This window comes from Salmo salar, chromosome ssa04 (assembly GCF_905237065.1).
Source record: "Salmo salar chromosome ssa04, Ssal_v3.1, whole genome shotgun sequence".
In the NCBI taxonomy this organism is placed as follows: Eukaryota; Metazoa; Chordata; class Actinopteri; order Salmoniformes; family Salmonidae; genus Salmo; species Salmo salar.
The window spans coordinates 42,777,096-42,801,719 of record NC_059445.1 but is presented as its reverse complement, the minus strand read 5'-3'; the positions used below and the strand labels follow the sequence as shown (position 1 = coordinate 42,801,719).

Here is a 24,624-nt window from a genome sequence, read left to right as displayed (position 1 = left end):
GTCATCCAACTCGGAACTCGGGCCTATTTCCAGAGCTCCGATTTTCCGACCTGAAGATCACTGACGTTATGCTTTGACCTCGTATTTTTCCGAGTTCCCAGTTGTTTTGAACCAAGCATAAAACCAAGGATATGACGTTTCATATGACACCGGAAATAAATCCCAAAAGGTCTTAACAACAAGTCGTCCATTCATTTACAGTGTGATTGTATTGTTATTCACTCATACGTAAAGACTAGCTTAAAAACATTCGTTGGAGATTGCACCAAGATGGGGGTTGACTAGCAAGCATTTTGATTATAGTTAAACGTTTTCCCTCTGGCCAGCTAACGTTGTCGCTGGCACGTTAGTTGCACAGACCGGTAAATTGGTGGTACTTCTTTTAAACTAGTTAACGTTAGACAGCACTTTTAGTTGTACAGCACATAACAAGGAAGATGGGGTCGTCGAAGAAACACAAGGAGAAAGGCCGTGATAAGGATGCAGAAGAGCGTCACCGCGAACACAAAAAACACCGTCACAAGGACCGGGAGAGGGACAAGGAACGAAATGTTACCCGAGAGAGGGAGAAGAGGAAACGGTCCAGATCGAAGGAAAGGAGCGGACGGGGTTCCGAGAGAGAAGGTCGCAGTAAAGGCGAAAGGAGTACTGGGGAGCCTCGCGTAAAGAAAGAAAAAGTGGAGGCCGTATATGAAGAGAGTCCAGGTAAATGCACATGGCAGGCAAATATCCTGGCTTAAACAATTACATACATACATAATTAGAACCAATCAGTGCGCAAAACACTCATATGGTCTGCAGGTATGATATTAAAGATGCTATCTTTTCTCCTGTGTTTTTCACTTCAATTGTAATTTTCCTTTTAGGAATTGGACCACAGTCTGCAAGTGGAGATGCCTCACTTAGCATTGAAGAGACAAAGTAAGTGACAGACATTGAATGATGGTGCCCTGATGATGGTGTAAGTAAATTCGGAATAACTTTCTAATCTGTCTGTCTTTCTTTCTTAACAGCAAGCTGAGGGCCAAGCTTGGTCTGAAGCCTCTGGAAATGACTGACACAACTAAAGGTGAGAAACTTGAGCCATATGGTGTCTCTGGCAAACATGTAAAAGACTCCCTCAGCCCTCAAATTAAGTGGATACTCCTGATGTATCATGATGTATGATGAGTGGACACTTGCAGGGTGAGGGAAGAATTAATTAATTTTAAATGGACCGCCTTTGCCTGGAAATTTGTCACTCGTTAGGCCCACAGTTGTGTTTTCAGTCATCATGGAACCACCGGTAGTGTGTGTGTGTTTTATGAGCTACAGTTCATTATGATTGCATTTCATATCTTGGCTAGAAGACAACACATCAGCACACATTGAATGCTGGCCATCTGATGATATCAGGTAAATTGAAAATTACAATGTAGAAGTGTGATGTCAGGGAAAATAGTATGCACTAGCTAATGTTTCCAAAAGCTAACCAAACAAAATTACTTTTACGATATATGTTTGTGCATTAGTAACACAATTTCTAACTTATTTACATTTGTTTTTACTTACACTTGCATGTTGACTTTTCCATGTTGGTGTTCATTTTCGGATTACTTTACTTAGCGGATGTGGAATCATAGCAAATTGAATTATGGGGTGTTTCAGGCCCCGGAGTGAAAAGAATTGTACACTTGCAAACTTGATTAAAAAACGGGGGCCGACTTCCCTTGCTTGGCTAATTGTTTGGACCGGCGGCAAAGATGGCTGTGGGGATTCCCCCATGGGCATAAGGTGTGGGTAAGGGGAGGAGGGTGTGTCTTTTGTGTTTGAAATGCAGCCCATGCCTGTAGTAGTGAGGTCATGTGTGAAAGTGTGGCTGATCATGATTTGACTGGCTCACCCGTCTGCTGCCCCAGAGCTCGGTACGAAGGAGCAGCCAATGGTTGCGGAGACTATCAACCCTGTGTACATCAAACAGCAGAACGAGATGAGGGAGAAACTGGCGGCTATGAAGGAAAAGAGGCTTCTCAATAAGAAACTGGGGTAAGGTCTAACTGCAGGAAGGTTTTGGCTGCACATACTCCACCAACTTGCACTATATTGATAACTGATCTAATTAATTTTTTTAATTTTCTCACCCTCCACTGTTTTTTTCTTCTTCTTCAGGAAAGTGAAGACTTTAGCAGAGGGAGACTGGCTGGACGACACTGTAGCCTGGGTGGAGAGGAGCCGAAAGATGGCCAAAGAGAAAGAACTGGCAGAGAAGAGAGTGAGTAGGGAGGGAACCATGTGGGGAGGAGGAGGGCTGAGAGATGAAGTGAGATGCTTGTCTTAGTTATGATTTTGTACTCAGTGTTTGACTGGTTCCTTTTGATTTGCTTGCTTTCCCTATCAGGCCAAACTTCTACAGGAGATGGATGAGGAGTTTGGTGTGAGCAATCTGGTGGAGGAGGAGTTTGGCCAGACCAAGAAGGTAAAATCTGCCCTCTTGTGTTGAATATCTCATCTGCTCAACTTATGATTGTGAAGACACTGTCTTCTGGTTTGTGTATGAGTGCAGGCTAAATTTGAACAGCATTCAGTGAATCTGCCAGTTTCCCCCCTATGGAGTTTGAGACCTGTGACACCATGCTTGATGTCTTGGTTCTGTGCACACTGAGTCGTCGCGCTATCTGACGTTAGAGAATGCCTCTAGGTCTTATGTTGCTTATCTTTGTCATAGGCCGCTTACAGTTCTCGGGACCTAAAGGGTCTCACTGTGCAGCATCGGATGGAGTCATTTAACGAAGGGGAGACTGTCATTCTCACACTGCAAGACAAAGGTGAGAGGAGGTTGAAATGTTAACATTAACACAGAAATATATCAATGAAGACTGTGCTTACACCAGACCCTCATCAAACACTACTGTATATAGCCTGTCTTTTTAGTGTTGATTTTATTTCTTTAGTTACCTATTGTTCACCTAACACCTTTTTTGCACTATTGGTTAGTAAGTAAGCATTTCACTGTAAGGTCTACACCTGTTGTATTCGGCGCACGTGACAAATAAACTTTGATTTGATTTGAAACACCCACACATTTGGCCTTTGTCTCTCTTTCAGGTGTCCTTGAAGAGGAGGACGATGTACTTGTAAACGTGGGTCTAGTGGACAAAGAAAAGGCTGAAAAGAATGTGGAGTTGAAGAAGAAAAAGCCTGATTACAAAGCTTACGAAGAGGATGAGAGTGTCGATGACATGGTTACGGTAAGAAAAGAGAGTTCGTCTTCATTTCGGGAATTCTGTCATGTCGCTATCCTGCTTAACTCAATCTCACTGACCAATGTCCACCTCTGCACTTATTCTCTGCAGTTCAAGCCGCGCACTGTGCTGGGAAAGTATGATGAGGAGATTGATGGAGAGAAGAAGAAGAGTTTCCAGCTGAGCAAAGGGGGCTGTGCTGAGGGGGAAAGGGAACGGGAGCTCCAGGCCATCCGGGAGACCCTGAGGAACCAGGCCCAGTCTCTGGAGATGCCTGCTCTCGCTATTGCCTCAGAGTACTACACACCACAGGAGATGGTGAGGGTTGTGGGGAGGTGCTGCTCTGGAGAGGGCCTGGGAAAGCTGTCTTTTGGATACGTTTTCTCTCAGATTTCATGTGTAAATGTGTCTACTTTTGAATGCTGAGTGTGTGTTTTTTGGGGGGAGATTTGTTCACACACAATATGAGCTCTCATTAATGGTAGTTCACACAGATTCTTACTTCTTTTGTTGTTAAAGGTGGGCTTTAAGAAGACCAAGCAGCGCGTCAGGAAGATCAGGAAGAAGAAGGCGTTGCCTGACGAGCTCCAGCTAGACGACACGCGCAACACTGACTTCGGCTCCAGGTTCTGCTCCTCTCCGCTTCAAGTGGAATATGACAGATGAGCCATCTTAGTTTCAGTCTGACTCTTTCTCTGTCTCTCCTTCAGGGTTCGGGGTCGGGGTCGCAGGCAGTTGGATGAGGGCCAGGAGGTGTCAAAAGAGGGTGTCATCATACCGGGACTAGATGTACCCCAACAGTCTGATGACATCAGGATGGCGGACATGGACATCAGTGATGATGGTGAGGGAGACATCTGTTAGTGGTTTAGTGATGAGCTAAACAAATGTATGATTCACTCATGCCTGGTTTTGTTTAATATTATGACAACGCTTACGCTTTGCTCTTCCTTCAGAGGACTTCACCCCCACTGAGCCGACTGTGCTGGAGGAGGACGAGGCAGAGCAAGATCTGCAGAAGCAGCTGGAGAAGCAGAGGAAGCTCAAACAGAAGCAGCTGGAGAAGCAGAGGAAGCTCAAACAGAAGCAGCTGCTCCAAGACTCTGGGGAAAAGGTGTGAGCATTCTGTTCAGAAATGTTCCTCTTTACTTTACTTAAAATATCACTGTGGCCAAAGATTCTATCCGGTGTGTTGATCCCTCATTTGACGACTGAAAACCTCAATAAAATTACCATCAAATCTGTTGTGCTATTTAGTCACCAATAAATGGTTAAACATTGTTCTCACTCTCTTGTGCTTCAGGTGGCAGAGCAGGTCCCATGGCTTGCAAGAGTGGACGGCAGTGACGACGAAGACAACAAGAACAACCTGAACATTGTATTTAACGCCACCTCTGAGTTCTGCAGAACTCTGGGTGACATCCCCACCTACGGCCTGTCAGGAAACAGAGAGGACCAGGAGGATATCATGGTGGGTACATTGTAAGAGATGTGATATAGCTAATTGTTTAAAAAAACAAATAGATATATCATTAGAATTGGCTCATAAACAAGGAAACTATTACAATTGTATGCTCAGTAGAGAGACTTGACATATCCATGAGCTCTGTGTGTTTGCACTCGAACACTCTATGGTTTGTCTGTATCAACTGTATCCTTCTGTTTATAGGATTTCGAACAGGAGGCGGAGAGAGATGGGGCCGGAGGATCAGACTCGGATGAGGATGAGAACGTTGGCTGGAGCATCGTCAACGTGGATGAGGAACAGAAGCAGCCTGATGTGAGTGGCATCCTCCTGCCTTGTTGTCTCTTCCATTTTCCCAAGCATTTACCAGTAGTGCTGATTGGAGTCCCCAGGTGGGTCATTTACAGAATAACGTACTATGATTAGGGCTGTGGCGATCATTTCATATTGTCGGCTGGTGATTGTCATGCAAAGAACTGACGGTGTCAGTAATTGACCATTGACGTAAGCACGTTTAGCATCCACTGATGCAGACTTTTGGAACATCTACATTTTAGTCGAATAAATCCATTTACTATAGCCTACAACATCACAATAAATGCATTATTTATTTTAGACCGGTCTAAAGAAACATGATGAAAATGTAGTGTATTTCAGAAGAACAGAATAGCCTACTCTGAATTGTCCTTTATGTTAGGCCCTGATCTGGCTATGACATATGGGTGGGCTACACTAGTTCATTGAGCAGACAGGATTTGCTTAGAATTCCGTGGCTTTCTTTTATAGTATGAGGAATACAATTGAACATAGCTCAATCAAATAGAGAGGATATTTTCTACAAACGATTTCCGAGGGAGTGCGCTATTCTGTGTTGAGTGGTTAACAAGGAAACAGGTCCTCCTATATGCTTAATTTAGAGTTATTTATGCAACTTTAGTTGTGATTAGGTTATGTTTAGATTTTTTTATACATTCTAAGTCTGCATGATGCGACTAATGACTTGAAAAACATCACATGAAAGGCATGAGCTCTGCTCTGTTTCTTCTGCAGGCTGCACATACCATCAGTCTGATTCCCAATTTGGCTAGCACTTGATAATATTCTCACCCATCGGACTGTTCTTAATTTAATGTGGTCTTTACATATAGCCTACTAATAAAATGTGTAGAATTATTTTAGATTTGGAATGGCCCCCCTAAAAAAACAATCTGTATCCTGCACTCGAATAGCGAATGGAAGTTACATGCTTTATTTTTTTTTATATACGAGCATAGGCAGCACATCCATAAGGCTAGAGGAAGCTATACTGTCCTTAAAGTAAATGTAATTAAATTGCCAAAATTATATAGCCTAAATAACCTTCTCTGTTTAAGATGAGGGATAATTGTATTTATTTGTTTGAGCATGGCCTTATTTCTTTTACAGCATATTGGATGACTGTCATTCATATTTCATTCACCCAGCTCAATGTAACATCCATAGGTTTAGGCTACTACATGGTACTCAGATTCTCCCTTTACCCATCGTGAGGTTGCTACAAGCTAGCCTATGAAGGAAAGTTTACAACATAGGTGCACAGGTCGAGAGAGAGAAATTAGAGTAATCAAGGTGACAGACGGTGTCACATTCAATACCACCTTGCCTGCATCTAGCTGATATAGGGTGTAATCATTAGTCCAACAGTTGCAAACGAGAGTTTGTATTGAACAAATTCAGCTATGTTTTTCCCCGTTTGCTTCCGTTTTAAGAAACGTTTTTCAACAGAATCGGCAGAATGAATACACCCCTGGTCACACGCGAACACCGTTCACTTTCATAGCAGCCACAGCATGATCACATAATTCCTAATTCTACATGCTCTCCTCTTTTCACCTTTTTTTCCTTTGCTTGTGGACTTCATTGCACAACAAATCAGCTGTCTGTGACCAGGCGCAAAACTTTCCAAGTCAAACCTTCATATCATAACCGTTACACACAGGCTACATCGTTGTCCCCATAATAGCTAACGTCATAGTCAACATAGCTGCTAGAACTAACGCATTCGTAAACCTGCTACAATCATGCAGTAGTGCATAGTCAGCAAGCAGCAAGCGGTTACACAGCCAGGCCCCGGTGGCAATACATTTATAAAACCAAAAGCTTACCTTGACTTGGAATAATTCCAGTGTTGGATAGCCATAGCCAGCTTGCTGACATACCATCCCTCTCTGAGTAGGATAACTAACTAGCTTCATTCGCTTGTTAGTGGGAAAAAAATGAAATATAGAACTAATTAATTTCTTCAAAACTGTTCAACTATTGTCTCTTTGAGACAACTACTCACTGCATTTTATGCACTGCTAGCTATCTGTAGCTTATGATTTCAGTACTAGATTCATTCTCAGATCCTTTGATTGGGTGGAAAACATGTCAGTTCATGCTGCAAGAGCTCTGAATGGTTGAAGGACATCCTCTGGAAGTTGTCATAATTACTGTGTAAGTAAGTCTATGGAAGGGGGTGAGAACCTTGAGCCTTCTAGATTTTGTGATTTAAGTCGATGTACCCAGAGGAGGACTGAAACTAGCTGTCCTCTGGCTATACCATAGTGCTACCCTACAGAGTGCTGTTGAGGATACTATAGACCTTCATAGCAAAATAGTGTTTTAATCAATAGTGTTTTAATATAGTTTTATCTAAAAAGGGTAACTTTTAAAAATATGTATGTTTCACTATTTTTATGAAATTCACTGAGGAGGATGGTCTTCCCCTTCCTCTGAGGAGCCTCCACTAGTCTATACAGAAATAAATAAAATAATTCAAAATAGGCTACCAAAGCATGATTTGGCCACAGAGGATCATTAGCTTCTTTCCAAAAAATAAGTTGTGGATTGTTTTAAGTCTCATTGCCTACAGTCGGAAAGAAAGGCAGTGCACGCAATATGGGCAGATTGAGTTGTGACTGTCTGTGAGAAGTAGAGGCCAAGCCAGTCATATAGCAATATTTCAAAATGCAATCGCAGGAAAATGGTTGTTTGGAAAGAGAAGACAATGAAAATACTCATGTCTTGTTTTTTTGTTATAAAAATTATCAACTCTGGCTATACTGCGTTTCGCTCAATTATCTTATTGGCACCAGCAGAAAGCCTTGCAATATCCCTGGAGAGTGCACTCTGCACATATTCACTACTCATCATTGTTGTCAGTGCTACTTAAGTTTGTTTCTGGACAATAATTTCCTCCTCCAGTTTAGATGGACGTCATTTCCTATGTGTCTCCCCTTCTCGTAGGCCTATTATATAAACAACGTCGTTTTTATTCATCTGTTCGTCAGTATCAGCACAGTAGGTTACCCTGTAATTTGTCATATTAAAAAAGATTCTGCTAATGTCTCCAGTCGTATGAAGTGTAGTAGAATTGCATGAAATGTGTCTATAAAAGGCCACATTTTTCCCATGCAAAGAAAGACGCGTATCTGATATAGCCCAGGCCTACTCTACTCTATATGCGCTCAACCATGCATTGAACAGTGTTCTTTTTGAGAACAGTGATTGGATAGTCATCATTTAGGCTAATAATATAAAAATCTACTCATCACATTACGAAGTCTATCTTACATAAGTCTGCAAATGCGATGATGCATGAAATGCTTCATAATAAAGGTACATTTCACCATAAAAATGCATCTTCCCCAAACTTAACTCAAGCGCTGCATATGTATGCCAGGTAGACTACACCGGTTGTAAAGTGTATTAATGTGCTTCATTTTAAGAGTTGAGCAATAAATATAGCAGCACGAGAAAGCTAGGATCACACGCGATTACGCAATGACTGGGCTTACAAGAGGCTCTGTAGGCTATGTGCTCCCCAACCGTATTCCAGTGGTCCTAGGCCCATAGGCTACGTTTGGAGTTATTTGGCCACTTCAGTTGTGATATATAATGTATATAGGCTACATGTGGGCGACTATGATCGGGGAAAGTAATAAATAAGACTCTTGCCTTAGAACAGAGAATGCTGGGGATCATTCACAAGTGATCATATTGTCACTCATCAGACTATTCTCAATTTAATCTTGTCTTCACAAATACTAAATAATAAGTGAAATTATACTGAACAAAAATATACACGCAACATGCAGCAATTTCAAAGATTTTACTGAGTTACAGTTCATATAAGAAAATCTGTCAAATGTAAATAAATTCATTATGCCCTAATCTATAGATTTGACATGACTGGGCAGGGGTGCAGCCAGGCCCACCCACTGGGGAGCCAGGTCCAGCCAATCACAATGAGTTTTCCCCCCACAAAAGGGCTTTATTACAGACAAATACTCCTCAGTTGTGAAATAAATATAGGTGGCCTAGTTTATAGGAAGATGATGGGATTCTCTTTTTAAGAAGCAATCAACTCTGTTTTCTCACGAAGTTGCGTAGCCTATAGAAATGTTGAGCAACATGAGCTCATGGGCTCTCATGAAGTGTTTGATTAGATTTTAGATGGCATTTGCATTGATGTCAGAGTGATTAGAGGGACAATAGAGCGCTGAGTAATGGACAGTTAGGACCTGATGTAGGGGCAATAGAGCGCTGAGTACCAGGCCATTAGCGACTAGCCGTTAGCAAGTTTGGTAGGCTACTAATGACCATCAGCGGTATCAGTGTGCAGTTTTGGAAAAGCCTCGTTACCTTATGTGGTATTTGACTGCGGCCTTGACTCGTGACCACTGGTGTGGCGGTAATATGGTCACCGTAACAGCCCTAACCATGATGACCCATAAAAATAAACAAGGCTTTCCCACCTGAACTACTGAGGTGAAAATGTGAGTCAGCTGTATGTGCGTTACTCACCTCTTGCTTCCATCTCATAGTTCTCCACAGCATCGACCACCATCCTGGATGAAGAACCCATTGTCAGTTCTGGGCTGGCTGCCGCCTTGGCGCTGTGCAAGAATAAGGGTAAGAGATTGGAGTAGCCCCACTGACAGTATTTGCTTAGTAAAGGACTGTCATGTAATGTTTCTGGTCTATTCCTCTCGTCTCTCTCCTTTTCAATCTTCATCATTTCTTTCATACTCTCCTTCTCTCCCTTAGGTCTCTTGGACACTCAAATGCAGAAGATATCCCGTGTCCGTGCTCCTACCGGTGCCCTGCCCAATGATAACTACAGCATTGAGGACAAGATGTGAGTTCCCTGTGCTTTGTGTGCTTATATGCTGCCTTAATAATTGCTGTTTGCTCACAGACATTGCAAAAGTTACATCATAAATAAAGTGGCACGTTTTGTGTGTTACATGTTTTTAGCGCAGTGCCTCGTTAAATTGCGGCTGTAAAATGGAGTCCTAACTGTAATGTATGAAAACCCTTTAGCCTCTCCATTTGATAACTCTCTGGCCTTGTTTCTCCAATTCTCTAGGACTATAGATGACAAGTACAGTCGGAGGGAGGAATATAGAGGCTTCACCCAGGACTTCAAGGAGAAGGACGCCTATAAGCCTGACGTCAAGATTGAGTATGTGGATGAATCTGGACGGAAGCTCACTCCCAAAGAGGTAGATGATTTAATCTTCCCTAAACATCATTGACATACACAATGTTGCTTTTGTCAAATGTGTCAACTGCTGTTTTGACGTAGGTAAAGTGTGCTCATCGAGAATATTGCACAATAATCCTATTCCTTTTCTAGGCTTTCCGGCAGCTCTCACATCGGTTCCATGGGAAGGGGTCTGGCAAGATGAAGACTGAGAGGAGGATGAAAAAGCTGGAAGAGGAAGCGGTATGTCTAACCTTGCTCACTCAAAGATTATTTTAGGACGCTTTTGAAGTGGCAAGCCCTACTTGGTAGGACTGAAATCAGTATTTTTCTCTCATTTAAGTTAAAATCTTGGTTTATCTGAAACTTTTCATCTAAACTTGCATATGGCTTTCAATTGAATAACACACTTTATTTTCCAGGCCTTACAAGACCATTCAGGTTGCAGGGCTTGCCCAGTTTGACTCCTTGACCTAGCAAGCCTCTAGTCTAGACCTGGGACGATAACCGAAAATTATCCCTACCGATCACTTATCGCAGGCATTTTGCTGATATTTCATTACAATATGTAGCCTATACTAGAGACGTGATGTTTTGGAATGAAATCAGTTTGCTAATATGGGTGATTGTTAATTGGACAATTGATGGCTACAACCATCAAACTAGTAGTTTAAATTATCATAAATAAATCTGTGGTGCAGATTAATGTTCTAAGATTATAGTTCTATTTATCCCTAACGCATCAATTCAGGCAATTTATCGCCCTATGGATTTTTGTCCATATGGCCCAGCTCTACTTTAGTCTAGTCCGTGGTTTGACCGAATGTGTATTTAAATTGATCCCCCCCCACCTGTCTCTCTTATCAGCTGCTGAAGAAGATGAGCAGTAGTGATACCCCTCTAGGAACGGTTGCTTTGCTTCAGGAGAAACAGAAGTCACAAAAAACACCTTACATTGTTCTGAGTGGGAGTGGGAAGAGCATGAATGCGTGAGTATTTTACAAAGCCCCTTTCTTTCGCCCTGCCTTAGATGTATGTAGTTCTAGTCTAATTACAGTGGCGCTGTTTGAGAATGACAGAGCAGCTCAGAATATTTCATTTCAGTATTTCATTTAAAGGAGAATGTGACCTGCATAGAGTATGTACCTAATTATTACTCACACTGCTGTCTGTTTCCCTTTCAATATGTTTTGCCTGTAATCCTCCTCTTTCCTCAGAAACAACATCACCAAATAGATGTGGTTGAGAAGAGGTATCTGACCAGTGAGGATGCGGGCTGTGCACCATTAGACACACAAACACAGACGTTTTAAGTTTATTTTCCTTGTTGAATAAAATCAAGTAGCTGCATATTGCTGTTTGTGTGTGTAAAGAAAGTAGAGTTTTTGCTTTTGACCCTGGATTTATGTAAACAATGATTGTTATTTACATACAGTAAAGATTTGACATGACTTCTTGTTCCTTTTTTATTTACCTAATTTATTTGTTTGCGAGGCAAATTAAGCCATTGAAATTGCAAGGTACTGAAGTTAGGGCAGCATTGTATGTAGGTTATTTCATGTGGGGTGGCAGGGTAGCCTAGTGGTTAGAGCGTTGGACTAGTAACTGAAAGGTTGCAAGTTCGAATCCCCAAGCTGACGTGGTACAAATCTGTCGTTCTGCCCCTGAACAGGCAGTTAACCCACTGTTCCTAGGCCGTCATTGAAAATAAGAATTTGTTCTTAACTGACTTGCCTAGTTAAATAAAGGTTTAAAAAAAAGCTAAGGTTTAATATGTATCCTCTCTGTCTCTCCCACTTTAACACACTTGTACAGCACACAACACATGCACTGACTCTTTCTCAATTATCTAAAACCTCTCTCCAGTTGATGTCACATGTTCCCGGAATAAATTATTTCAAAGATTTTGGTAGAAATAACAAGGCATTGATTCATTATTGACAGATACCATTAACCAAAATCTTTATGTAAGTCACACAGACATACACACGCATTCCCAAATGGGCCCCTTGCGTTGGACTAGTAACTGAAAGGTTGCCAGTTCAAATCCCCAAGCTGATGTGGTACAAATCTGTCGTTCTGCCCCTGAACAGGCAGTTAACCCACTGTTCCTAGACCCAGACCCTACCCTCTATGCACTTGTGGAGATCAATGAGAATTTGACAACACCAATAAAATATAGAGAAGATATCAACAATGTGTCTTTATCTTTTGAAAGCTGAATATTAAACATCGAAATGCTCTTGAGATAAATTTGGAAGATGATTATTAGAAGTAGACCTAAATTACACATGGGAAAGTGGCAAGTTCACATTTACTGAAACAAGAGTTTTTGATTAAATGTGGGTGGCAAAATGATATAACGGAAGCGGAAATAACATAACGGCGGGATAAGGAAGTGTTATCGGAATTTATGAAAACCATTTATCACATACACAGCCAGTGCGGTAACTACCGTTTACTCTACGTGGTTGGAAAGGGTCACGAAACTGCTTACGACAAGAAACAAGGTAGTTTATACACCGCTACTCGAATAGTTGTAATATTCTAAACTTCTACGCTTGCTTTAAATCTGATTGGTGGCACGGGAGACTAGCTATAACATATCCATAGAAGCAGACCGCACACGTAAGATTCGTTAGCTCAGGCTAGTTAGCTAGCTAGCACACAATCACCATTAGCAAACATTGAATAGTCATGTGAGTTTCAGTTCAATTGTCTGATCCAAACACTTTTTGCTACGTAGCTAGAAGCTAGTTATTTCTGCCTTAGCAAGCTTTTTATCACACCCAATTGTTATGTTAGCTGGTTACACTTTTGCTTGCTAAATGGCTAACTAGTTAGCTCAAGTGAAGCTGTTGGGCGCGGAGTTTGAGAGCTCCAAAAATGGTGCTCCTACTGTGGCTATGTATATTAGCAAACTCACAATGTAGCTTTGCGTGCATTACACTGTGGTCCGGGTTAAGTTAGCATACAAGAAGTATTTGTTGCCCACAAAGAACATGGAAAGGTTTCAGTTTTGAACTTGTAAGACACTGAGGTCATGATAGGGCACTCCCAATATGTTTTATGCAAATTGTGGCACTGCTGTTTGTCATGTTCACCCGGTATGTCCTGTTTTAATATACGTTAGTTACAGCTAGCAACACCATATATTGGTGTAGATCAAGTGTGTGCCTCAACTGTTTAAAATCAAGAAGTAGTAGATTAAAGGTGCAATAACCTCCAATTGTAGTGAATTACTTCATTTTCTATTCTGTTCGATGTGTGAAGGTACTCTAGGTGAACACTGACAGAAAGCAGCCATGTCGTCAACATCCCAGAAACACAAAGAGTTTGTGGCAGAACCCATGGGGGAGAAGTTAGTCAATGCACTTGCTGGCATTGGAGAGGTGCTTGGCAAGAGACTGGAGGAGAAGGGCTTCGACAAGGTGATGCAGAGTTTACTTAACTTTGGAACTTTAATCAATCAATTGAATATTTTTATAAATGCCCATTTTTATATCAGCAGATGTCACAAAGTGCTTATACAGAAACCCAGCCTAAAATCCAAAGAGCAAACAATGCAGATGGGCATGGTGGCTAGGGTTAAACTCTCTAAAATAAAGGAACCTGGGGTGGCCTGTCCTCTTCTGGCTGTGCCGGTGGACATGAGAGATACTGGAACTTTGTTTTGTATATTCATTTTACCTGGTGGTTAGTGTGTCATTCATGTTCTCTTTTTTCCCCCCTCAATTCTCACTCGCCAACTCTCATAGGCTTACGTGGTCCTGGGTCAGTTCCTAGTGCTGAAGAAGGATGAGGAGCTATTCCGGGACTGGCTGAAAGATACATGCGGGGCCAATGTCAAACAGCAGGGCGATTGCTACGGCTGCCTGCGTGAGTGGTGCGATTCTTTCCTGTAGAGAAGCTATTTTCTCCCGTTTCAGTTCTTCCCCATTTCTAAATCCCAAACATCCATTTACCTCTACTGTGGTCTCACATCAACTTACACCTCATATGGACTCTCACTGCACATGAGGAAGTTAAGCAAAGTCGGACGTCGTAACACCCAGTTATTTTGAACTATAGACTTATAGACTTAGGAATGCTTTTAAATCAGTAAGACATACTTTGCTGCAGTCATCCATGGGGTTGTTACACCCAACTGTGTAGCTCTGTAATGCTGACCTTTTCTATGATTAAAATCTTTGGCTGCGCAGAAATGTTGGGAATGAGCTCATTTTGGTTTTCCTGCCATGTGTTATTTCAATTTGTTCTGTCTGTCAAAGGAAATAACTTTTATCGACACGGTCCCTTCACATAAAAGGTATAACTAATGTTTGTACTCATCTCCAACTGACTGTTTGCCCTTGCATTTATTTAAATTAACTTATAATAGGATTTTAAACCATTTTAGATACCACATAGCTTTAACATCTGTAGTTAAAATGTCAAGATGTTACTGTTCATTTTGACAAAACAGAGTTCACAGGAAACACTAAGGTGTAATTGCTCAATGTTATCTTGTTTGTTTTTGTCAAAGTTGAAGAGATGCCTCAATGTTGTAATACAATTTTTTTTGTCCGCGATCTACTTAAGAAGTTAGCTACCACAAATCACCTAATTTTCACACACAAATGAAAGCCTAAAGTAAACCCACGAAAAGGAGCACGGTTGTTCCAGGAAGTAATTTCTAAGCATGCTTGTGTTGCTTGCTAGCATTTTAATTGCTGAATTATGGTTTTTCTGAAACACTGGTTCATGTTTTTGTGTTTGACTGTGAAAGCATATTTTAGTTTTTATATTTTTCTTTTGAAATGAACAAAACCAACTGCAAGATCTGGACAATTCTGGGTTTGTTTTGTTTCTGCCATTTTTGGGGGGGAAATAAAATCACAAATGAAATGCAAACTTGTTTTTGGTGACAGTGTTTATTTTAATCTTTGATTAGCAACATCTCCTTTTATTCTGAGCTCTTTATTTTTAAGAAATATAAACAGTGAAGGTCTACATTGTAGTACTAATCTTAAGAGTGATAATATTCCTAAGCAACCTTAAAGACTGGTCTGGAAATGAATAACAATTTATGAAATGTACCTCTTAGTTAATAGCATTGTCATAAAGGCATAACTTTATTATTAGGCACCCACTTGACAAATGAAACCGCTTTTATCATTTATCCAGGCTGTATCACAACCGGCTGTGATTGGGAGTCCCATAGGGCGGCGCACAATTGGCCCAGCGTTGGCCGTTGTAGGCCACCATTGTAAATAAGAATTTGTTCTTAACTGACTTGCCTAGTTAAATAAAAAATCATCATTGATAATTTTATGGGAACCTCTCTTATTAGATCACTGATCCTGTGTTAAGGCAGCTTACCACTTGTACACAGCAGTGGAATTATTTGGGTCAGTGTGTATTGCCTTGTCCTCTTAATACCCTCTTACTGGGTGGCAGGTAGCCTAGTGCTTAGAGCGTTGGGCCAGTAACCAAAAGGTTGCTAGATCAAATCCCCAAGGTAAAAATCTGTCGTTCTGCCCCTGAACAAGGCAGTTAACCCACTGTTCCTAGGCCGTCATTGTAAATAAGAATTTGTTCTTAACTGACTTGCCTAGTTAAATGAAGATTTAATTACCAATCCAATGGCACCTACATTACTGCAACAAAGCTAAAAAAGTGACATCCAGGACTGTCTATCGCACACAAACTATTTAACAAAGGCTGATTAGGGCAGGCAATGGATATTTACCATGAAGTGTGTATTAAAAGTTCCAAATAGTTCCAATTTGTGTAGTCACCCCTCTCCATCATCCATCTTGCCTATTGAGTTGATTTGAGAAATGAGCTATGGCTATGAGCTATTTAATGTTGCATAATGTATTTACAGTATATCCACTTGTATGTTTTTCTTCAATTCAAGATTCTGTTAGCTTTGTTGGTGTATTTTAGATGTGTGTTTGTTTTGAAAGGCTATCATCATGACTCCTTATATATTAATGGTTACGTATTTGCGTTTATGTAAATGTACATTTTTGTCTGGACAGTGTTTTTCTCAACCATCCTGTGGATTGTCTCAAAGGAGTGCACAGAAGAGCTTCTTCTCCCTGAATGGGTTCTCCGAGGTGGGCACAGGTGTGATGAGGGGGTCCTCAATGGCGTGGGTATCACAGTATGCCATCAGGTCTGCAGCCGCCTTTGATACCTGAGGGTGGCAAGTAGTGGTAATCAAGACTGGAAATAAAGGTGTGGGCATTCACCAAAGGCATTAAGGCATGCGCAATGTGCCCCCTCAGTTTCAATGGGCATGATGCCTCTGCCTACGCTTACCTTGATCCTGCAAAAACTGGCTTCAATCTTCAATTGCTCCACCAGCTTCCTGGCTTGGCCGACACTCATGGTGCTGTTAACTGGGGTGTCTCCTTTCATCCTGTCAAGAGAGCCAAGAATAAATATGGCATATGATTGACACAAACACATTCAATTATTTGTTTCAGAAAAAAGAGCACTGACAGCTGGAAAGGCAGATGTACATCATGGTGCGTCACATTAAAACATGGCACTGTATTCATTCTAGGTAGCTTACATTTCTATGGATTCTTATCAGTGAAAATATATGAATCACTGACTGCATCCAATTCCACTCCCTCCTAAATTTGACACACATTTTTAGCTCATTTACTTCAATATTCCTCTGCTCTCCTTCCTCCTCTGTCTATCTCCAGGGACCAATGGTGTAATTTACTACTTCCTTGCCACTCAGGGCTCCCGAGTGGTGCAGCAGTCTAAGGCACTGCATTTCACTGCTAGAGGTGTCACTACAGAACCTGGTTCGATTCCAGGCTGTATCACAGCCGGACGTGATCGGGAGTCCCATAGGGCAGCGCACAATTTGCCCAGCATCGGGTTAGGGGAAGGTTTGGCCGAGGTAGGCCGTCATTGTAAAATAAGAATTTGTTCTTAACTGACTTGCCTAGATAAAGGTTAAATTCAAAAATAAAAATAAGCTCTCTGCCCAAGAAAAACAATATCTCATCTAGATATAATAAAAATCTCTATAATACAGGGATGTTTTTATACTGAACAAAAATATAAATGCAACATGTTGGTCCCATGATCCCGAGCTGAAATGAAAGATCCCAGAAATGTTCCATATGCACAAAAATATTATTTCTCTCAAATTTTATGCACAAATTTGTTTGCATCTCTGTTTGTGAGCATTTCTCCTTTGCTAAGATAATCGATCCACCTGACAGTTGTGGCATATCAAGAAATTAAACAGCACCTTGTGCTGGGGACAATGAAAGGCTACTCTAAAATGTGCAGTTTTGTCACACAACACAATGCCACAGATGTCTCAAGTTTTGAGGGAGTGTACAGTTGGCATGCTGACTGCAGGAATGTCCACCAGAGTTGTTGCCAGAGAATTGAATGTTAATTTCTCTACCATAAGCCGCCACCAAAGTCGTTTTAGAGAATTTGGCAGTACGTCCAACCGGCCTCACAACCGCAGACCACGTGTAACCACGCCATCCCAGGACCTCCACATCCGGCTTCTTCACTTGCGGGATCGTCTGAGACCAGCCACCCGGACAGCTGATGAAACTGAGGAGTATTTCTGTCTGTAATAAAGCCCTTTTTTGTGGAAAAACAAATTCTGATTGCCTGGGCATGGCTATCCAGTGGATGGGCCTATGTCCTCCCAGGCCCACCCATGTCTGCGCCCCTGCCCAGTCATGTGAAATCCATAGATTAGGGCTTAATGAATTTATTTCAATTTACTGATTTCCTTATATGAACTGTAACATCCAGGACCTTTATACTAGGCGGTGTCAGAGGAAGGCCCAAAAAATTGCAAAGTCTCCAGTCAGCCAAGTCATAGACTGTTCTCTCTGCTACCACACGGCCAGCGATACCAGAGTGCCAAGTCTAGGTTCAAAAGGCTCCTTAACAGCTTCTACCCCCAAGCCATAAGACCGCTGAACAATTAATCAAATGGCCACCCAGACTATTTACATTGACCATGTTAGTCACGTTACCCCTACCTACATGTACAAATTACCTGGACTAACCTGTACCCCCTGTATATAACCTCGTTATTTTATTGTGTTACATTTTACTTTATTTTATTTAGTAAATATTTTCGTAACTATTTCTTGAACTGCATTGTTGGTTAAGGGCTTGTAAGTAAGCATTTCACAGAAATACTGTTGTATTCGGCGCATGTGACAAATAAAATGTAATTTGATTTGAACTCAGTAAAATCGTTTAAATTGTTGCATGCATCTTCACAAGCTGTAGGGCAATTCATAATGTGTACATGGATGATTTGTTTAATTGTCAGTGTACAATTTATTTGCTATACAGATAGTGATCTTAAGTCGGTTAAAGATGCAATCTCATACTTTTGTAAAATTTCAGCCAGTAGTTTTGAAAGTGGTGCTCACGAGCCAAACGTGGTCCCCGTTTTTTGTGTACTACGTCATCCAATTGTGTACTACGTCATCCATTTCGTATGATATGTTACGATTTTTGCCATTTGTATGATATCATACGAATGTAGCATTTCGTGGGATATGTTACGAATCCAATTCGTGCAATATGTTATAAATTTGGATCCCGGAGGGCATCTTTAAAATGTGTATATGTACTGGGTGAAAGATAAGTGCTTTTTATAGAATATGTGGACCACCAAGAGTACAATACACGTATGTTCAGAGAGCATGTATGATTTTCTCTACCATTACCACTCTAGCTGTAATCTATGAATAATGTAAAATAGGTTATATTCTATTAATTCTATCATGAGCTTGTCTGTCATTATGGGTTCAAGCAGACAGCACTATGATCCCAATGGCAGAACAATCTCTAGAGTGTATAGAAACAGCCCCTTATTCTTGTTGAAAACAAATAGTTTTAGGTCAGGATAATGGGATTTTGTAGATATATTTGATATGGACAGTTATTTATGGGACCTCGTTTGACAGGAACACACCAATTGAATGTCTCAAGCAGCCAGAAAACTGGGCCAAATGCACAAATGCCTCAACACAAAGATCTAGATGTATGTGAATATGATCAAATCACATCAACATCAAATATGCGAAGGATATAAGCACACCACTGCCTGGTTAATACAAATCAAGTTGAAGTGACAGTACACCACTGCCTGGTTAATACAAATCAAGTTGAAGTGACAGCACACCACTGCCTGGTTAAAACAAATCAAGTTGAAGTGACAGTACACCACTGCCTGGTTAATACAAATCAAGTTGAAGTGACAGCACACCACTGCCTGGTTAATACAAATCAAGTTGAAGTGACAGTACACCACTGCCTGGTTAATACAAATCAAGTTGAAGTGACAGTACACCACTGCCTGGTTAATACAAATCAAGTTGAAGTGACAGCACACCACTGCCTGGTTAATACAAATCAAGTTGAAGTGACAATACGCAGAGAAAGTTCAACAGGAAACAAATAATGAATGGACAAGAAGTGTGAGGAGAAATCGATAACTGGAGAAAGAGAGAGGCAAAAACACCAGTCCATTCTGGGCCTCTCCCGCTCCTCTGATTATTCCTTTCCTTCATCACCTCCTTGTCATCCTCTCCCTTACCCTTGTTGTATTCCTCTTCAGGTGCTTTCTCTCCCTCCACTTCTCCCGCTCTCTCTCCCTCTATCTGCCCGTGTTAGGGATTTTAGTGTAGCTGAACCCCACCCCTCATGTATGCTACACCGTTCTGGTAAACAGTCCTGTGCTCTGAAATTCTGTTATAATGAACATCAGACTCCAAGTACATGCATAAGAACCCCCTCTGCAGTGAGTGGAACCTTCCGGGCAAAGGGAGGAGGGCTCCATTGGAATCGATTTTCTGCGAGCTGGATCATACCATCTCTACATGAAAAGAAAGGGGAATGAGGCGGATATGGAGTCTCACAGACAAAATCGTTGACATAACAAAAGATGAACATGGTGTTGTGTCCAGGCCAAATGCAATATTCACAATCATTGATTTGCACTGTTAGAATTTATATTATTTATTAGTTACTCTCTACCTCTCTCTTCTGTTGCCATGGGAACTGCTGCAGTCTCTGGGCTCTTTGACTTTTACATTCTATCATCATACTGCCCTCAATGGTCTCTCCCACCTTGGCAAGCGATATTTGTAGTCCCCCCTACCAACGCTGCCCATCACTTGCCCCTTCTTTTCTCCACCCTTCCTCCCTTTCCCATCACGCCTCTCATGTTACAGTCTCTATCTCAATCTATTCAATTGGAGAGAATAGAAGATGTGAACAAGGACAATGGCATGGATAATATTTCTTATGTTTCTTATGATGAACATATTAATAAGAATTTCTATGAGCTGTTAAGCATAGGCTATGGTTTTGACCACGTTATCTTCCCTAATCGAATCTATCTTATCTTTCTCATTTGAAATGTCTACATCCATTCTCATACAAAACAATTTTCATGGGTTACATACTGATGGTGTGAAATGATATCAACTTCAACCTCTGTGCACCCTTTGCACATGAACGAGTCGGTTTGCTCTTGAAGTTTGTCCTCTCTTCCGTATCTTATTTGCAGTTTGGCTGTAGTTTTTGCATTTTTAGAAAGTAGCTAGCCAGCTACAATAAATAGAAGTGTGTATCATAAATATTATACGATGTTTAACTTTGAATAATGACAATTATGTGTATGTACATTATTTATCTGTAGTGCTTTAGGTACTATAGACGAAAAGGTGACTTTAAGGATGTTGCACATTTCGATGCATTCTTGCCGATCACTTGCACTTGTCTTGCGCGAGTTAGCCATTTTTTTGCATGTAGCTGACTATAACGTTAGCTTGCTACCTTTATAGGTGTATTGCTATAAAGGTTTTAATATGTCAACTGAATTCTATATCATATAAAATAAATGACATTCTGTCTAAATTTTACATTTACATTTACGTCATTTAGCAGACGCTCTTATCCAGAGCGACTTACAAATTGGTGCATTCACCTTATGATATCCAGTGGAATAACCACTTTACAATAGTACATCTATATCTCTTTTTTTTGGGGGGGGGTTAGAAGGATTACTTTTCCTATCCCAGGTATTCCTTAAAGAGGTGGGGTTTCAGGTGTCTCCGGAAGGTGGTGATTGACTCCGCTGTCCTGGCGTCGTGAGGGAGCTTGTTCCACCATTGGGGTGGCAGAGCAGCGAACAGTTTTGACTGGGCTGAGCGGGAACTGTGCTTCCGCAGAGGTAGGGAGGCGAGCAGGCCAGAGGTGGATGAATGCAGTGCCCTTCTTTGGGTGTAGGGACTGATCAGAGCCTGAAGGTACGGAGGTGCCATTCCCCTCACAGCTCCATAGGCAAGCACCATGGTTTTGTAGCAGATGCGAGCTTCAACTGGAAGCCAGTGTAGTGTGCGGAGGAGCGGGGTGACGTGTGAGAACTTGGGAAGGTTGAACACCAGACGGGCTGCGCCGTTCTGGATGAGTTGTAAGGGTTTAATGGAACAGGCAGGGAGCCCCACCAACAGCGAGTTGCAGTAATCCAGACGGGAGATGACAAGTGCCTGGATTAGGACCTGCGCCGCTTCCTGTGTAAGGCAGGGTCGTACTCTGCGAATGTTGTAGAGCATGAACCTACAGGATCGGGTCACCGCCTTGATGTTAGCTGAGAACGACAGGGTGTTGTCCAGGGTCACGCCAAGGCTCTTAGCACTCTGGGAGGAGGACACAATGGAGTTGTCAACCGTGATGGCGAGATCATGGAACGGGCAGTCCTTCCCCGGGAGGAAGAGCAGCTCCGTCTTGCCGAGGTTCAGCTTGAAGTGGTGATCCGTCATCCACACTGATATGTCTGCCAGACATGCAGAGATGCGATTCGCCACCTGGTTATCAGAAGGGGGAAAGGAGAAGATTAATTGTGTGTTGTCTGCATAGCAATGATAGGAGAGACCGTGTGAGGATATGACAGACCCAAGTGACTTGGTGTATAGCGAGAATAGGAGAGGGCCTAGAACTGAGCCCTGGGGGGACACCAGTGGTGAGAGCACGTGGTGCGGAGACGGATTCTCGCCACGCCACCTGGTAGGAGCGACCTGTCAGGTAGGACGCAATCCAAGAGTGAGCCGCGCCGGAGATGCCCAACTCGGAGAGGGTGGAGAGGAAGATCTGATGGTTCACAGTATCAAAGGCAGCAGATAGGTCTAGAAGGATGAGAGCAGAGGAGAGAGAGTTAGCTTTAGCAGTGCGGAGAGCCTCCGTGACACAGAAAAGAGCGGTCTCAGTTGATTGGCCAGTCTTGAAACCTGACTGATTTGGATCAAGAAGGTCATTCTGAGAGAGATAGCAAGAGAGCTGGCCAAGGACGGCATGCTCAAGAGTTTTGGAGAGAAAAGAAAGAAGGGATATTGGTCTGTAGTTGTTGACATCGGAGGGATCGAGTGTAGGTTTTTTGAGAAGGGGTGCAACTCTCGCTCTCTTGAAGACGGAGGGGACGTAGCCAGCGGTCAAGGATGAGTTGACGAGCGAGGTGAGGTAGGGGAGAAGGTCTCCGGAAATGGTCTGGAGAAGAGAGGAGGGGATAGGGTCAAGCGGGCAGGTTGTTGGGTGGCCGGCCGTCACAAGTCGCAAGATTTCATCTGGAGAGAGAGGGGAGAAAGAGGTCAAAGCATAGGGTAGGGCAACGTGAGCAGGACCAGCGGTGTCGTTTGACTTAACAAACGAGGATCGAATGTCGTCAACCTTCTTTTCAAAATGGTTGACGAAGTCATCCGCAGAGAGGGAGGAGGGGGGGAGGGGGAGGAGAATTCAGGAGGGAGGAGAAGGTGGCAAAGAGCTTCCTAGGGTTAGAGGCAGATGCTTGGAATTTAGAGTGGTAGAAAGTGGCTTTAGCAGCAGAAACAGAGGAAGGGAGTGAAATGATGCCAGGTCCGCAGGGAGGCTAGTTTTCCTCCATTTCCGCTCGGCTGCCCGGAGCCCTGTTCTGTGAGCTTGCAATGAGTCGTCAAGCCACGGAGCAGGAGGGGAGGACCGAGCCGGCCGGGAGGATAGGGGACATAGAGAGTCAAAGGATGCAGAAAGGGAGGAGAGGAGGGTTGAGGAGGCAGAATCAGGAGATTGGTTGGAGAGAGAGAGCGAAGGTTGCGACGACGCAATACCATCTGAGTAGGGGCAGAGTGAGTAGTGTTGGAGGAGAGCGAGAGGGAAAAGGATACAAGGTAGTGGTCGGAGACTTGGAGGGGAGTTGCAGTGAGATTAGTAGAAGAACAGCATCTAGTAAAGATGAGGTCAAGCGTATTGCCTGCCTTGTGAGTAGGGGGTGACGGTGAGAGGGTGAGGTCAAAAGAGGAGAGGAGTGGAAAGAAGGAGGCAGAGAGAAATGAGTCAAAGGTAGACGTAGGGGGGGTTAAAGTCACTCAGAACTGTGAGGGGTAAGCCATCCTCAGGAAAGGAACTTATCAAGGCGTCAAGCTCATTGATGAACTCTCCAAGGGAACCTGGAGGGCGATAAATGATGAGGATGTTAAGCTTGAATGGGCTAGTGACTGTGACAGCATGGAATTCAAATGAGGAGATAGACAGATGGGTCAGGGGAGAAAGAGAGAATGTCCACTTGGGAGAGATGAGGATTCCACTGCCACCACCCCGCTGACCAGATGCTCTGGGGGTATGCGAGAACACGTGGTCAGACGAGGAGAGAGCCGTAGGAGTAGCAGTGTTTTCTGTGGTAATCCATGTTTCCGTCAGCGCCAAGAAGTCGAGGGACTGGAGGGTAGCATAGGCTGAGATGAACTCTGCCTTCTTGGCCGCAGACCAGCAGTTCCAGAGGCTGCCGGAGACCTGGAACTCCACGTGGGTCGTGCGCGCTGGGACCACCAGGTTAGAGTGGCAGCGGCCACGCGGTGTGAAGCGTTTGTGTGGCCTGTGCAGAGAGGAGAGAACAGGGATAGGCAGACACATGGTTGACAGGCTACAGGAGACGCTACGCTAATGCAAAGGAGATTGGAATGAACACTCAATGACACTCAATGACACTCAAATATAACTTTCCAACTTCCACTTTAGAAATTATAATTGATGTAAACTACAGTGGTTCAATGTTACCAGGAATAGGCTCAAACTTAGTTTATTTAGCTAGATAACTTGGTACAGTATTCTTCCAGCTTCTTCCAGTGCACCGTATCCTATGATGCCGTAGCTAACTAGCATGCTAGCATCCAATAACACACGGTTAGCACCAATACTTGGTTACAACAAACTACCAATGGATCATTCGTGTCCGTGTCTAGTACCTTTCATAACGCAGAAGTGATTAAACGTAAATATATGGGTAGCTACCACTGTCATTCATGATCATTTTGAAATGTTGTTATCTTTACAATAATGTTGAACCTAGCTAGCCAGCAGCAGATGACTCTTCTATTATAGGGGCTCTGGCCAGC

At 42.6% G+C, this 24,624-nt stretch overlaps 3 protein-coding genes across 3 annotated transcripts; 2 read left to right on the top strand and 1 right to left on the bottom strand.

Annotated features, from left to right (window-relative positions):
• The first annotated feature begins 148 nt into the window (after nucleotides 1–148).
• On the top strand, nucleotides 149–11,646 carry sart1 (spliceosome associated factor 1, recruiter of U4/U6.U5 tri-snRNP). Its single transcript, XM_014196432.2, has 20 exons — nucleotides 149–705; nucleotides 867–921; nucleotides 1,014–1,069; nucleotides 1,899–2,025; nucleotides 2,149–2,251; nucleotides 2,378–2,455; nucleotides 2,705–2,804; nucleotides 3,085–3,227; nucleotides 3,333–3,539; nucleotides 3,741–3,847; nucleotides 3,932–4,065; nucleotides 4,178–4,335; nucleotides 4,525–4,692; nucleotides 4,891–5,001; nucleotides 9,534–9,621; nucleotides 9,757–9,847; nucleotides 10,079–10,214; nucleotides 10,349–10,438; nucleotides 11,063–11,184; nucleotides 11,413–11,646. The coding sequence occupies exons 1-20, from the start codon at nucleotides 438–440 to the stop codon at nucleotides 11,429–11,431; spliced, it is 2,361 nt and encodes a 786-aa protein (XP_014051907.1). The 5' UTR covers nucleotides 149–437; the 3' UTR covers nucleotides 11,432–11,646.
• A 916-nt stretch (nucleotides 11,647–12,562) lies between these two features.
• Nucleotides 12,563–15,088, top strand: banf1 (BAF nuclear assembly factor 1). The gene is made up of 3 exons (XM_014196433.2): nucleotides 12,563–12,705; nucleotides 13,469–13,626; nucleotides 13,954–15,088. Exons 2-3 carry the CDS (start codon nucleotides 13,501–13,503, stop codon nucleotides 14,098–14,100), a joined length of 273 nt encoding a protein of 90 aa, XP_014051908.1. The 5' UTR covers nucleotides 12,563–12,705; nucleotides 13,469–13,500; the 3' UTR covers nucleotides 14,101–15,088.
• Nucleotide 15,089: 1 nt separating this feature from the next.
• Nucleotides 15,090–20,068, bottom strand: LOC106603148 (guanine nucleotide-binding protein G(I)/G(S)/G(O) subunit gamma-3). The gene is made up of 3 exons (XM_014196434.2): nucleotides 19,794–20,068; nucleotides 16,505–16,604; nucleotides 15,090–16,379 (listed from the first exon to the last, which is right to left on the bottom strand). The coding sequence occupies exons 2-3, from the start codon at nucleotides 16,601–16,603 to the stop codon at nucleotides 16,251–16,253; spliced, it is 228 nt and encodes a 75-aa protein (XP_014051909.1). The 5' UTR covers nucleotide 16,604; nucleotides 19,794–20,068; the 3' UTR covers nucleotides 15,090–16,250.
• Between the last annotated feature and the right edge of the window lie 4,556 nt (nucleotides 20,069–24,624).

Bases quoted from the DNA above. Each gene is read 5' to 3' on its own strand.
- LOC106603148 (XM_014196434.2), bottom strand. From the start codon at position 16,603: ATGAAAGGAGACACCCCAGTTAACAGCACCATGAGTGTCGGCCAAGCC. The intron at 16,380-16,504 runs GTAAGCGTAGGC...TGCCACCCTCAG, and splicing joins CCAGTTTTTGCAGGATCAAG to GTATCAAAGGCGGCTGCAGA.
- banf1 (XM_014196433.2), top strand. From the start codon at position 13,501: ATGTCGTCAACATCCCAGAAACACAAAGAGTTTGTGGCAGAACCCATG. The intron at 13,627-13,953 runs GTGATGCAGAGT...CAACTCTCATAG, and splicing joins AGGAGAAGGGCTTCGACAAG to GCTTACGTGGTCCTGGGTCA.
- sart1 (XM_014196432.2), top strand. From the start codon at position 438: ATGGGGTCGTCGAAGAAACACAAGGAGAAAGGCCGTGATAAGGATGCA. The intron at 2,456-2,704 runs GTAAAATCTGCC...TCTTTGTCATAG, and splicing joins AGTTTGGCCAGACCAAGAAG to GCCGCTTACAGTTCTCGGGA. The intron at 9,848-10,078 runs GTGAGTTCCCTG...CCAATTCTCTAG, and splicing joins TACAGCATTGAGGACAAGAT to GACTATAGATGACAAGTACA.